Here is a 13,508-nt window from a genome sequence, read left to right as displayed (position 1 = left end):
CCAGTAGGTTCCTTGCTGTCAGTGCAGAGCCCAATGCGGGACTCGAACTCACAGACCGTGAGATCACGGCCTGAGCCGAAGTCGGTCGCTCAACCGACTGAGCCACCCAGGTGCCCCTATTCTCCTCTTTCAAGGACAGTGTCATCACTTATAGTGGCTAAAATTGGAAACATCTTAAAATCCCCAGATGCAGGCATGATTTTTTAAGATGGTTATTTATTTTTGAGAGAGAGTGAGGGTGTGAGAGGGGGTGGGGCGGAGAGAGAGGGGGACACAGACTCTGAAGCTGTCTCCAGGCTCTGAGCGGTCAGCGCGGGGCCCAATGTGGGTCTCGAACCCACAAGCCATGAGAGACCACAAACCTGGGCTGAAGCTGGGTGCTCAACCGACTGGGCCGCCCAGGCGCCCCAGATTCTGACGGATTGTTAGGCGGCCTCTCACATAACTCTGAGGAATCTCTAAGAACATGAGAAAATGCAATCAGATGTTTGGGCAGAAATGATGGGTTCAGAAGGATACGTACATTTTGCGGCCACAATCACACAAGCCAGGAAGGGGAGCACAAAGATAAATGTTGTGTGATGGTAATGGGGTTATGAGATTCAAAAAATAACCCTTTCCAAACTTTCTATAATGCGGATACGCAATTTCTGTTACGAGACCACGTGGGAATAAATACAGCAAAATGCCACTGGCCGTCATCGACATGACTCATGCCTAGAATTGCTTTTCTAGGAAAGCTGATGATTTTTTTTTCTGGTTCCTCCCCACAATCTGCTAGTGCAGGAGGGGGCTGGCCACGGTGCGGGAAGGAATTTGGGACTCCGCTAATCGGATAGAGCTGTCTTGGCGCGGCGGCGGAATTAACCTCCTTCACCCCACCGGCCACAGCTCCCCCCAGACGTTTGAGAGCTTTGCTTTCGTCGTGGTCGGGAGTTCTCTGTGACCCAAGAGTTGGGTGCAACGGGTGATGGGTGGATTTGTTTACCTTCTGGTGGGAACGGGGATAACGGTGTCCTCCTGAGGACACGCGGGCGGGCGATAGGCTGACGGAATAACTGAATCCTACAGAAGGCAGCTACCTTTGTGCTTTGCTTTGAGGCCAAGCCTCAAATACAAGTCCCCTTCTTCAAGACAAACGCCGGCCTGGATTCCTAGTGCGTTGAGCATTTTAAAAGGGGGTGGCCTGGCCCATTGATTGAGGCCAGTCCTGGGAAATCCGTGCCTGTTTCCACTATGAGTTTGCTGGGTTCACAATGACCCCATTGTTCCGGGGAAGCAGGACTTCCTTCTTCTGATTGATTGAACACTGTGGGGCCACACATTGTCATAGTCCCGCTGCTCACGAGCCGGCGGTCTGGCAGAGAGAGGGTCTCCGAGCACAAAATGCTGAGGGCCTTCCTTATCTGGTTTCCTGAATGTGAAGTTATAAGACGGTTTCTCGCTGCCTGTTTTTCCACATCTTTCCTACCTGTCTAGCCTATCCATTTACAAGTGTCCCCCAAACGTCCACGGAAGGGAAAGGTTGAAAAGCTCTCTCCTCTGGCGTTGCCTGTTTGGTTTGTTCTGGAAGTTTCGTTTTGAAATTTGGAACTCGATCTCCAGACAATAGGATCCCACGTGCCTTGTGCCTAATGGGTCTTCATGTGACATCATCTTAAAAGGGAATTTTAATATTTATGGTTGGCTATTCCTTGGGTAAATATCAAATTCAAATCCGTAGTTCTACCGGAATGATGTCACAAGGCCCAACGCCCAACGCCTCTTCCGGTAGTGAATTTGTAAAGCGGTCGTTTAGCCAGCTCAACACTGTAGTTCGTATGCAGAAGACGTACCGTTTGGAAACAGGCTTTAAGATTTGCATACTGGGGGCGCCTGGGTGGCTCAGTCGGTTAACCGCCCGACTCCGGCTGAGGACGTGATCTCACGGTCCGTGGGTTCGAGCCCCGCGTCGGGCTCTGTGCTGATGGCTCAGAGCTCATTCTGTGTCTCCCTCTCTATCGGCCCTTTCCCGGCTCACGCTGTCTCTCTCTGTCTCTCAAAAACAAATAAATGTAAAAAAAAAAAAAAAAAAAAGATTTGACTACTGGAAGAAGAATGTGGGCCCTGATCACATCAGTCAACATTTGAAAACACTGGAGGCTGGCATTTGAATCATGCCCATGATTTCCCTTGTCTTTCAAGACTCACCATAAACCTCTTCTCTTCTTGAATCTTGTTTCTTGACCTCCCTCCCCACCCGGCTGAGTTAGGAAGCTTGTGCTCTGTCTACTGCAAGGGGCCGTGAGTTCCTTGAACCAAGGCTGTGCCTCGTTCTGTTTTGTGTCTCCAGTACCCAGCACAATACTCGGTACACGGAGCTGCTCAGTAATCATCTGCAGAGCGGCTGCCGTGCCTCGCGTTGGCCTATGTGCAGGGAACTTCTCCGCGTTATTTTTCTTGACGATAAAGGCAACGTGGATTATTCTTGTTTGATTTGTTATTGGCCTTGGCAGAAAACAAATCTGCCTTGTGAGCCTTTGACATTGAGAAGGGTAGATCCCAAAGCAAGAGGCGAATGTGGAGAATCCGCCAGATGTTTGGGGTGAGCACAGAACTAACTCACAGGCATTACAAGTCTCGTGTTTGGAACTCAATGTTGAAGGCATGCGTGAGTGAATGAATGGGTAGTCTATGGCCGTAGGTACTTGAACTTTGTTGCCACTCTGTGTCTCTCAAGGCACACACGTGACTATAAGAGGAAATAGGTAGCGAGCGTACAGAAGCGTTTTCGAGAAGCAGTGTACCCCCCTCCCACCCACCATAAACGATGAATCAGGAATGCCAGGTCTGTGTTAGAAGATGGGCATTTCTTTTCTTTTCTTTTTTTTAATTTTTAAAAGATGTTTGTTTATTTTTGAAGGAGAGAGAGAGAGAGAGTGTGTGAGCAGGGGAGGGGCAGAGAAAGAGAGGGAGAGAGAGAATCCAAAGCAGGCGCCAGGCTCGGGGGCTGTCAGCACAGAGCCCGACGCAGGGCTCGAACTCACGAACCGCGAGATCACGATCTGAGCCGAAGTCGGACATAGCTAACAACTATGCCATCCACTGTGTGCAACTTAATAGGGTATAGTAATAGGCTCGTTTTCCCTCTCTTTAGAGCGGAGTGTGTGTGTTTGGGGAGGGGCAGGGATGAGGGGGGAAGGTGGCCAGCATACCGTTGCATAAGGAGATGGGGAGACCAGCTTGCTTCTCCCCACCCTCTCTCTCCTCTGGCTGAACAGTTCTGGGATTCCCCACACTCCCGGCCTCAGTGTTTCTAAAGACACATCAAACCCGTATCTTGTAGGTGCCCCCCTGGAGCCCATCAGGGAGAGGTGAGGCTATGGCAAGAGTTTTCCTAGCGTCCACAGGGAGGCAGGGTAGAGAGGTGGAGAGAGTCATGATGAGGCAGGGCTCCTGGGAAGCTCGTTGGGTGTGCACTGTATTTCCCTGGCACACAGGGGGTCAGAGCATGCACTTGGCCTGTAAGGTGGGGGATTGGTGTTCTATGTGTCTCCCCGGAGGGCCACTTGGGACGCACTGCACCGGGAACATTTCTGCTGATCTTAGAGGTAAACCTTCCCAGATGCTAACAGCCTAAGTGGCAGCTTCCTCTCCAGCCAAAAGAAATGAAGAGTAGCCAGAAGGCAGAAAAGGAAACAGAGGGCAGGGGTGGATAGGCAAGGTTGAGGGGGATAACGCGCAGAGGTGAAACAAAACTCTGCATCCGCTTCCCGTTTGGGAAATTGTTCTCCTTCTGGGGCCAGACCAGACTCTGGGGTGTGGGAAGACAAGACGCCTGCAGACTGGAGCAGGGGAGAGAGGAAAGGGGCTGAACAAAGGAAAATAGGGCTACTTTCCAACGGAGCGCAAGGCTCTCACGTTGGCTTGTTCCGCTCCGTATGGACACTTTTGGGGGACCAAGCCTCTGAGGCCGATTTCAGAGGAAGTGAGTCATTGAAGACCCGGCTATCCCTTGAGCAAGTTCACCCTTCCATTGTCTTATGTTATCCCTGTCTCTGGTGCTCCGGGTTCCAAAACAAGGCTGGGGAAGGACGTTGCTTTGGAATCCACACCGATGTTCTCCTGGTAACTAGTTCCAGGACATGCTCTACCCAATGGGTGGATGGATCCTTCCCTGGTCAAATGAGGTTAGGGGGCACTGCCTAACAATTCCCCCTTTTGGAGGGTGACAGAGCGAGGCAACGTATTTAGAGGCTCTGAGAAGTGCTGTACTAAAGGCATTTGTTTAAAAGCTCATTTTCCAAACTTCCCTGGCCGAGGGCAGGCTTGCTGTATTTATATTGCCTAACAACATAGACCGTGTGAATGGTGTCCCCTGGATTAAATAATCTATGTGGGTTTACAGGGTGACCCTTGGCACGGACCTCCCCTGTCCCCTTTTTAAAAGAAAAAAATTTTTTTTAATGTTTAGTGTTGAGAGAGAGAAAGACAGAGCGAGAGCAGGGGAGGGGCAGAGAGAGAGAGGGAGACACAGAATCCGAAGCAGGCTCCAGGCTCCGAGCCGTCAGCACAGAGCCTGACGCGGGGCTCGAACTCACGGACCGTGAGGTCAGGACCGGAGCTGAGGTCGGACGCTCAACCGACTGAGCCACCCAGGCGCCCCGTTTCCCCCCTCTTTTAAGTAAGTAACATCGGTTAACACCTTGAGAGATTCTTGCTTTCTGTGGGACACCGTTTAGGGAACACTGGATTACGACACCGTTTTGATCATCGTGAGTGTGCGAATGGCTTCGCCTCCACAGCATTAGTGGGCTAGAAAGTCTGAGCGGAGTTGGCTTGTATCAATGCGCGTATCTCTCAGTCCTGCCTGGAATCCACAAAATCCCTTTGGAAGGTGGTTTCCTGAGATAAGGATGCGGCTTGTGGCCGCAGACAGAGGGTGAGATTAGCTTTGCGTGAGATTACCACCCGCAGCCACGGTTTTCTTAGCTCAGTACTTTAAGGCTCTGGCTGTCCTTTGATCGAAGGAAATTCTCGTATTGGCAGGTGGTAATGGAAATGTACCAGGGTCCTTTTAAATGTTTAAAGGCCACTGACATTCGGTACTATGTATATATGGATCCATATCTATTCAAGAGTGCATCAATGAAAATATGTCTTAAAACAACGAAAGGGCTGAATGATGCCCCTGATCTGTTTCCTAATAAGGCTAAGTTTCCTAAGTGGCTAACACCCTCTAAATCTTCAGTGTTTTTTTGACTTGGTCGCTAAGAATGGTGGTTCCCAAACCTTGCATTAGAACCAAGCTTTTGAATTCTGATGGTCGTATTGCGTCTCATTCCGACTAAATCCCAATGCTGCCAGGCATAGGACTTTTTTTTTTTTTTTAATGTTTATTTCCCTTTGAGAGAGAAAGACAGAGCCTGAGTGGGGAAGGGGCAGAGAGAGAGAGAGAGGGAGGCACAGAATCTGAAACCGGCTCCAGGCTCTGAGCTGTCAGCAGAGAGAGCCTGACGCGGGGCTCGAACTCGGAAACGGCGAGATTGTGACCTGAGCTGAAGTCGGTCGCCCAACCGACTGAGCCACCCAGGTGCCTCCTGGCATATGAATTTGTAAAAGATCCCCGGTAATTCCAATGTGCAGAAAAGGTGGAGGACTGATGACTTGGAAACCCTTTAAGCTGCAGACGGCTTACTATAACATCCATACCTCCGTAAGAGAGATAGGGCAGGAATTCACATTCATCTCCTCAGTTGAGATAATGGAGGTCCTAAGACCATGTCAAGGAACGTGACCAAGGTCACAGATTTGTGTCTGATTCCAGGCAAGTGTCTGGAGGCCCTTCAGGCAAGGCTGGCCGAGGCCAGCCTATCCGGCAAGATTCTGGAAATGGTAGGACAAGAGATTGGGTTCGGGTGGGAGGAGATGGGCTTGAAAACCCAGTGGACTGAACACAGGCCTTTGTGCCCTAGAGGAGAAACAAGGAAAGCACTTCAATGTTATGCCTCCTGCCCCTCCCATCAATGCTGTTTCTGTCTGCAGCCTGCTGGTTTGCATTTCGTTTATAGGGAGACAAAATGGAACCTTTGTGCCAGACTCGAAGGAGATTGTAAAAGCCCACATCTTGTCTTCAGACTTAATGTCAACTATGTGTATGTGTCCCTTTTATTTTCAGACAAACAAGTCCTCACCATGAGTTCTGAGGCCGTCTCAAACACTCCCTGCCTTGGGCTTGCAGCATCCTGGTTCTTGCATCAACGCTAACAGTTCTGTAGACAAGGGGATAAGTCAAGAAATCTCTTTCCTTGGAGGGGAACAGGCATGGGCCGGGTGATCGCTGGGGCGACACCCTCTACATTACTGGGGACTTGGGGTGGGTGACCCACAGTTCTGAGATCCATGGTGGGTCTTAGAAGGAGAGATGAGTTGCTCCAACGTTCTTTTTTTTTTTTGTCGTTTATTATTACACAAAGCCGTAGGTTAGCGGTCTATGTGAACGAGTTGTTTCTTCTGTGACCTCAGAAAAACGATACTGTGACTTCTCCTAACAATGTGCCATCATGGGGATGCCTGGGTGGCTCAGTCGTTTGAGTCCGACTCTTGATTTCGGCTCGGGTCGTGATCTCATGGTTGTGAGATCGAGCGCTGTGTCAGGCTCTGCACGGACAGCAGGGGCCCTGCTTGGGATTCTCTGTCTCTCTCTCTCTCTCTTCCCCTCCCCCCACCCCCTCAATAAATAAATAAATAAATGCGTACAGATGCATATACAATTAAATGTCACTTATTCTTAGGTAGTTTTCACTTTTCTTGTTGCTATGGAGAATATAGTTTCATATTTTGAGCTTTGTATATGAAGGGAAGCGATTTTTAATTTCTGTAATAAACAATACTTTATTCTCGTGGTTTTTAAAAAGTTGTGTCACCTACAAACGATGATAACTGTCTTTTCTTACAGGTAGGCATGCTTCTAATTTCTTTTTCGGGCGTTAGGCTAACAGCTGTCACTTTTATTTATTTATTTATTTATTTATTTATTTATTACATTTTTTTAAAAATTTGTTTTTGAGAGACAGAGAGAGAACACAAGTCGGGGAGAGGCAGAGAGAGAGAGGGAGACGCAAAATCCGAAGCAGGCTCCGGGCTGTCCTCACAGAGCCCGACGCGGGGCTCGAACTCCCGAGCCGCGAGATCATGACCTGAGCCAAAGTCGGACGCTTCACCGACTGAGCCACTCGGGCACCCCAATAGCCACGGCTTCTAGAACAATGTTAAACAAAAGCGACAAATGGGACAACACAAGAATGCCCTGTACTGTGAAATGTGGTATTGGCTATTGGGCAGATTTTCAACGATCGTATCGAGAAAACATTGCTCTTGTAGTAAGAGTGTTTTTAAACATCAATAGTGGCTGTTGAAAGGATGTGGCTTTTAAAACACATTAATGGGGGCACCTGGGTGGCTCAGTGGGTTGCGCATCCGACTCTTGATTTTGGTCATGATCTCAGTTTGTGAGACTGAGCCCTGAGTCGGACTCTGCACTGACCACAGGGCACCTGCTTGGGATTCTCTCCCTCCCTCCCTCTCTGCCCCTCCTCTGCCCTCTCCCTCTCTCTCAAAATAAGTAAGACAAACTTAAAGAATGTGTTGTCAGGAAAGATCGCCACTAAGACAGAACAGTGGGGCCTCTGTAAAGCCTGGATCTGAGCCGATTTGACAGAAAGTAGCTTTTTTTTTTTTTTTTAGAGTATGAATAAATGTCTAGAATGCGATCCTTTGTTAGGTGTGTAATAATAAAATGCTGACATTGGGAATAACTTAGTTTAGAACTACAGTGGGATTTAAGGTTGCCCCCATCAATAACGCATTTACTTGCATACCACAATGGTTCCTTGGCTAGGAGAATAAAGGGGGCAGAAAACTTGGAGATTTGCTTCTCTCGGGGGAGCGTTTCACACACAGCAGGGTAGCTCCTACAGAAGTTGCAGCTGAAAGAAAGATATAGAACCATTAGTCCGTCTAAAACAGCTTTACTCAGTGTGTGGTCCTCAGACCAGCACTGTCCCCTGGGATCTTCTTGGCAAATGCAAATTCCCAGGCCCCCAAAGCAGACCTACTGAACCAGAATCATAGGGTGCCCCCCCCCCCACCCCGACGCTGTGTTTTAACAAGCTCTCCCGGCAGTGTTAGCCTTCACTGAGGTTTGAGAAGCCCTGCTCTAGGCTGATGGTTCCCGTAGTGTGGTCGCCTGACCGCTGGCACGAGCATCACCTGAAAACTTGTTCAAAAGCCTCTGAGACTTTTCCCACAGCAGAAATGCTCCATGGCGTTTCAGACGTTCAAGTTCAGATGTTCAAGGATCCCAGAGACGCACAGCCCTGAGTGTACCAAATAACGAATTCTTGGATAAAAATTCTCCGATGCGCGTGTTTCCAGTCTTAGCACTAACTAGAAGGGAACTGCTAAACTCTCCCGGACCTGTTTCCTGTCACTAGGTAGTTAATGATAAAACCTTACAAACCGTCAGCATCTCCCGCCCCGCCTCTGGTTTAGGACGCTGGTTGTCGAATCTGGAGCTCCGGTGGGGAGTGCTCAACACTGCGTTCTTTTCTTTTCTTTTTAAAAAAAATTTTAACGTTTACTTTGGAGAGAGCGACAGAGTGTGAGCGGAGGAGGGGCAGAGAGAGGGGGAGACACAGAATCTGAAGCAGGCTCCGGGCTCCGAGTTGTCAGCACAGAGCCCGACGCGGGGCTCGAACTCACGAATCGTGAGATCGTGGCCTGAGCCGAAGTCGGACGCTCCACCGACTGAGCCACCCAGGTGCCCCTCAACACTTGTGTCCCAACAAGCCCTTCATACAGAGGCAGCCGTCCTCCAGTTCGAGAACCACTGGACCACAGGTCCCATCAAACTACCCACACGCGTGGCCCCATAGAGCATTGAGACTTCTCTATTTCAGCCTGTACTTGGGGCACCTGCGTCTTGACTCTGGGCTGTAGCCCATGTCTGCCCCTCCCTCTCTTCCGTGCTGGCTGAGAAGCGTAGCCAGGAGGCAGAAATTCGGCCCACTAACAGCACAATGGGACTCTGGTAACAAAGGTGACATCTACTGGGACTGCCCGAGCTGAGCTCCCCTGCCCTCTCCCCCGCTCCACGGGAGACCTGTCCTCTTCTTGAAGATCGCCCTGTGGTAACCCTGGCTAACAAGTGTGCTTTCCCGAAGGTATCTGGGCCTTGAATGTGAAGAGGAACTCTTTAATGATGGAGGTGATTGAAGCAAGGAAGGCGAAGAGAGACAAAGGTAGGGCTTGGGGCTTAGCAAGGGAGCTCCTGCTGCAGGGCTGGTCGAAGCTTCCAGACCTGGGGAGGGAAGGCAAAGGGGTGGGGCTCCGGGTGGCGGCTCCTGTTATACGCGTAGAGAGAGTATAGCCGCGGAGGACTGTGGTTCATCATGACCTTCGCCTCTGCCAGATACGAGCAAATGCCTCGGCCTGCAAGGTCGTTGCATTCTTTAATAAAAATATTTTATTTTGAAGCAATCTCCGTACCCCCACATGGAGCGCAAACTCACGACCTCGAGCCCAAGGGTAGCATGCTCTATTGACTGAGTCAGCCAGGTGGCCCGAGACCTTTGCATTTTGCATTTGCTTTGAGGGCACAGAAATGAGCCCTCGAGTCTATACTTGGAAGCTTGGGTGTGCGTGTTTTGTTTTGTTTTGTTTTTGGCGAAAGGTGATGTCGCACGTCTTGCCTTCCTTGGGCCGAATAATACACAGTTCTTGCGGGGAAATGAAACCTTCCACAATCCGTTCTTTATTGACAGAGCTGCTCCTAAACGAGCTCCAGCTCAGGAAACGTCCGCCAGGCAGCCTGGGAATAACTGTCGAATCTGCATTTTCTCTGGTTATCCCCACGGCTAGTGTTTGGTTTTTTTTGTTTTTGTTTTTCCCACTGAATTTAGGTTGGACACGGCGAGACCAACCTTTTAACTTCCTTGCCTTCCCCAACCCCCAAAGGAACGGGCTGTTTGGTACACTAATGGACAGACTTTCTAGTAAAGCCTCCCTAACCCCAAATGCTCGAAACCTCTGGCCAGCGCTATAGTGAAAAGCTTGAGGATTTTTGATCCCCTTAGATTTGAGTTCAATGCCCCCCATTTGCTAGTTGTGCAAGCTAATCTGCTTCAGTAAAAACTTTACATAACCTATTTCTTGTAACCCGCCAGAAGGCTCTATGAGATCAAATCTTGCTCGGCCCACGATTTGACCCAGGAGGCAGCTACGGTTTAGAAGGGCTACTGGGCTTGCTCGAGGTTCACGGTGATCTCGCAGGTAGAGAAGGAGTTTGGACTCAACCGGTCTAATTGCACAGCCCGTGTGTCTCAGGGCTGACCTATCTCGTGAACCTGTTCCAAGCCCTTCAAACGTATCGTTCTGGCTAATCCTTACAATTGCCTTTCGGTAACCAATTTTATCGGTGAAAAAAACATTAGACGGTCAGAGCGCGCACAATTTGACGTTCTGTGAAGGTCTGAGGCTGAGCCTGCCAGCCTCCCAAGGTCCCCGCCTTTTACCACCACGCTGTTCTTCAGCTGGTAGACACTCTGGAATGTCATTCTGTCTCCCATCTTTGGATTCGCTCTTATCCCCGCTGAATACAAGGGGCGTAAGGGCCGTTAGGCATGATGGGGGAAACGTTCAAAACGTGGTTCCAAGACCCTCTGATTCGTTGAAGAACTGGACGGTGGTACCCGAGTGCCTCTAAATCACCCGTGTTTCTCTTTGCTGGTAGAACTCACAGGGAACATCGGGCTTCCCCTGAGTCTGCTTGAAAAGCACAGCCCGTGGCCAGCCTATGTCACCTACACGTCCCCGATGGTGAAAAAACTCATTGAGAAAAGCAAAGCCAGGGACCTGGGTTCTATGCAAGCACTTGAAGAAAGCCAGCGGGCCTCAAGGCAGAGCCAACCTTCCGGCATCGCGCAGCCGAAAAGGAGAAAGTCATCTAAGTCCTCCGGAGACGCGATGTCCAAGGACAAGAGGTCAGAGACCATGTTATCGGTATGGAGCACGTATTCGGTGACGAGCCTGGGGCCCGCCGTCATGCCCGAACCGATACGCTTTCATACGGAGTCCAGAGAAAACCCCACTGCAAACTATAACAAGATCATCTTCTCTCGAAAACCTATGATGAGGATCCTTCCATACAGCTCACTTCTAGCCAACAAGGAGACACATTCGAATATTTAGCAGGGAATCCCTGAAACCACCCACCGCTCTCCCTTCCCAAGACGGTACAGCAACGAAGCTCCATTTGTCACCAATTTTGCTACGTCCTCTGAATGTGAACTTGCCCCTGCTTGTGCAAAGGTTGGCCGGAGACAAACCGGATCAGAATGTGGGCCGTGGGTGGGGGGTGGGGGGTGGGGGAACCCTCTCCAGCGTCACCATCTGGTAGGGATGGGAAGTGCCATGTTCTAGTTCCTGCCGTAGATGCTTAGAACCTAACTGAGGGTGAATCAGTCCTGGCCTAGGCAGGAGACAGAAATCACCCCGGTTGTGATGCCAGCGATAATGTAATGTGAAGAATTACTAACCAGGTGGCTGAAAAAGGCAGGGGGGAGGCCACACAGGCATTAGGGGCGGTAGCACCTGTAGGAAGCAGTTTTCACAAGGCTGCACAAGGGAAGATATCGGACTTGTTAAAGTTAGGCACTTGGAGAAGGGGTGCGCGGGCTGGATCTCAGATTTCTGAGATGCGGGGGACAGGGGTGCTCCTCAGCAGGTTCCCGGGGTCTCTGAGCTCGGAGAAAAGTTCCTGCGGGGCCGGTACCTCTGAATCTGAGGAGGAGAAGGTCTCTGGCTGAGGCGGGCTCCGTGGTTGCTGAGAAAACGAAAACGCTGGAGTCCAACGCTTCTTACCAATAGAGGTAAACAGGAAGAAGACCCGGAGGGAGCTTCTCCCTCCTTTTCCACCTTCGTGCCCCCTCTCCCCAGTCCCCCCGATGGGCAGAGCCTATCAGAGAAGAGAGCAGGCGGGCCGTCTGCAGAATCCCAACCCCAGCCTCTCCCAGCAAAGCATAAAAAGACAGACTCGAGGCCAAGAGAATGTTAGCTTCAAAACTAGCATGGCGGGGCTCTGAGTGATTCCACCTTGCTGCACCTGGCCCCCCGAACTTGGCATTGGGATTGTTTTCCTTGGAGGGCTTACAAAGTGGCCGTGGGGACGTGAGTGTCCCCTGTTGAACCATGGAGGAGTTTTCTCTCCCATGTTTCTCCAAGGCTTGCCTTGTGGAGTCGAGCTGGCAGGGGAGAAATTCCTGGCCGGACCTTCAGCTGTCATTTGTCAGACCACACTTAAAATTGGTCCCCCCCCCCACCACCTGTGCTTTGAGCAGTTCCCAAGAGGCCCCAGGGCAACTGATGTTAAACTGAGTCTCGAAGCAGTCAGGCCTTGTCTTTAGATTCAAGGGGGATCTTGTCAAGAGAGGGAGACCTAGCTGATCTTACCTTTGGGGTTTGTCTATTGAGCGTGGCTCCACTGATCGCTCGTCTCTTCTTTGACCTCTATAGTCATATCTGTGAAGCAATGAACACCCACCTCGCTTCCCTCCGCAGAGGCGTAGAGGACGTGATGTGCAAGTCGCTATGAGGGCCATTCGGAGAAGCTGGATTGGCCATCCACGTGGCCACTCTCTGCATACACGAATCGTGCAGAAACGTCGGCACTCACCTCTGGCTGCCGTGAGTAGTGTTGGGAGAGCTGCACAAATGAGGAGTTCCGGACCGATTCCTGGGGTATCCGACCTTGGCCAGAACCAACTCTTGCACCAATATAGGTGGTTTCCAGCTGAATGACTGCATTTTGTATCCGCGGATCATTTATAGACGTGGAGGCAGGTGATACATTTCTCCAACGAGACTTACTACTTCTTCTATCCTTTGACGGGAATTTATAGCCAGAACCTATCCGGAGTGTCTTTGGGAGCATATTTACCTATCCTGGGAGCACCAGGGATGTCTCTCGGGTCCTCGTGAACGAAGCTAGTCCCACCAAATGTCTAATATGGAGCGTGAGAGTTGATGGAGATTTGGGATTATTTCTTCCAATCCCTTTGAGGGCCGAGCGGTTACGGTTTGAGACAAAGCTTTCTAGGTCTTTAACACTTTTTACAAACGTGTCTGTATGCTCTCTAAATTAAAATGGTTTTCTTTCTTTTTTTAGACAGATAACATCGTTTAGATTAAGGTAATTCTCAGCCCGTTGTAACAATACAAGCACAAGCGGAAAGACAGTGACACCTTAGGTCGTCATGAAAATTGCTTGTGTCTGTGACTACAGCCCAGACACGCTGCCCCAACCCCCCAGCCCGAGGCAATTGTAAGAAAGAACAGGTCTAATTCTTTTTTGAAGCGGGTGGTCTGTGTTCGGGCCCAAGCCGGGGTTCACAGGCCCAGCCGCCGTGGGTGTTTGACCGGCTAGGACCACGTTTGGGACTGAGGAGGCTTCAGGGAAGAAGCCGTGTTCG

At 50.4% G+C, this 13,508-nt stretch overlaps 1 protein-coding gene across 3 annotated transcripts in view; it reads left to right on the top strand.

The window, feature by feature from the left end:
- The window catches only part of CDRT4 (CMT1A duplicated region transcript 4), a 32,049-nt gene extending 19,215 nt beyond the window's left edge, over nt 1-12,834 (top strand). For 2 of the 3 annotated variants that reach the window (XM_019817197.3, XM_023243993.2), the window contains 3 exons: nt 9,204-9,281; nt 10,772-11,909; nt 12,553-12,834. In XM_019817197.3, the coding sequence (XP_019672756.3) occupies nt 9,204-9,281; nt 10,772-11,229 (536 nt within the window). In that variant the 3' untranslated portion in view covers nt 11,230-11,909; nt 12,553-12,834. The remainder of the gene's footprint in view (nt 1-9,203; nt 9,282-10,771; nt 11,910-12,552) is intronic. The other variant, XM_023243992.2, reaches the window with a different exon arrangement.
- The last annotated feature ends 674 nt before the right edge of the window (nt 12,835-13,508 follow it).

This window comes from Felis catus, chromosome E1 (genome assembly GCF_018350175.1).
Source record: "Felis catus isolate Fca126 chromosome E1, F.catus_Fca126_mat1.0, whole genome shotgun sequence".
Taxonomy (NCBI): Eukaryota; Metazoa; Chordata; class Mammalia; order Carnivora; family Felidae; genus Felis; species Felis catus.
The sequence above is the reverse complement of the archived record's forward strand: the minus strand, read 5'-3'. Positions and strand labels throughout refer to the sequence as shown.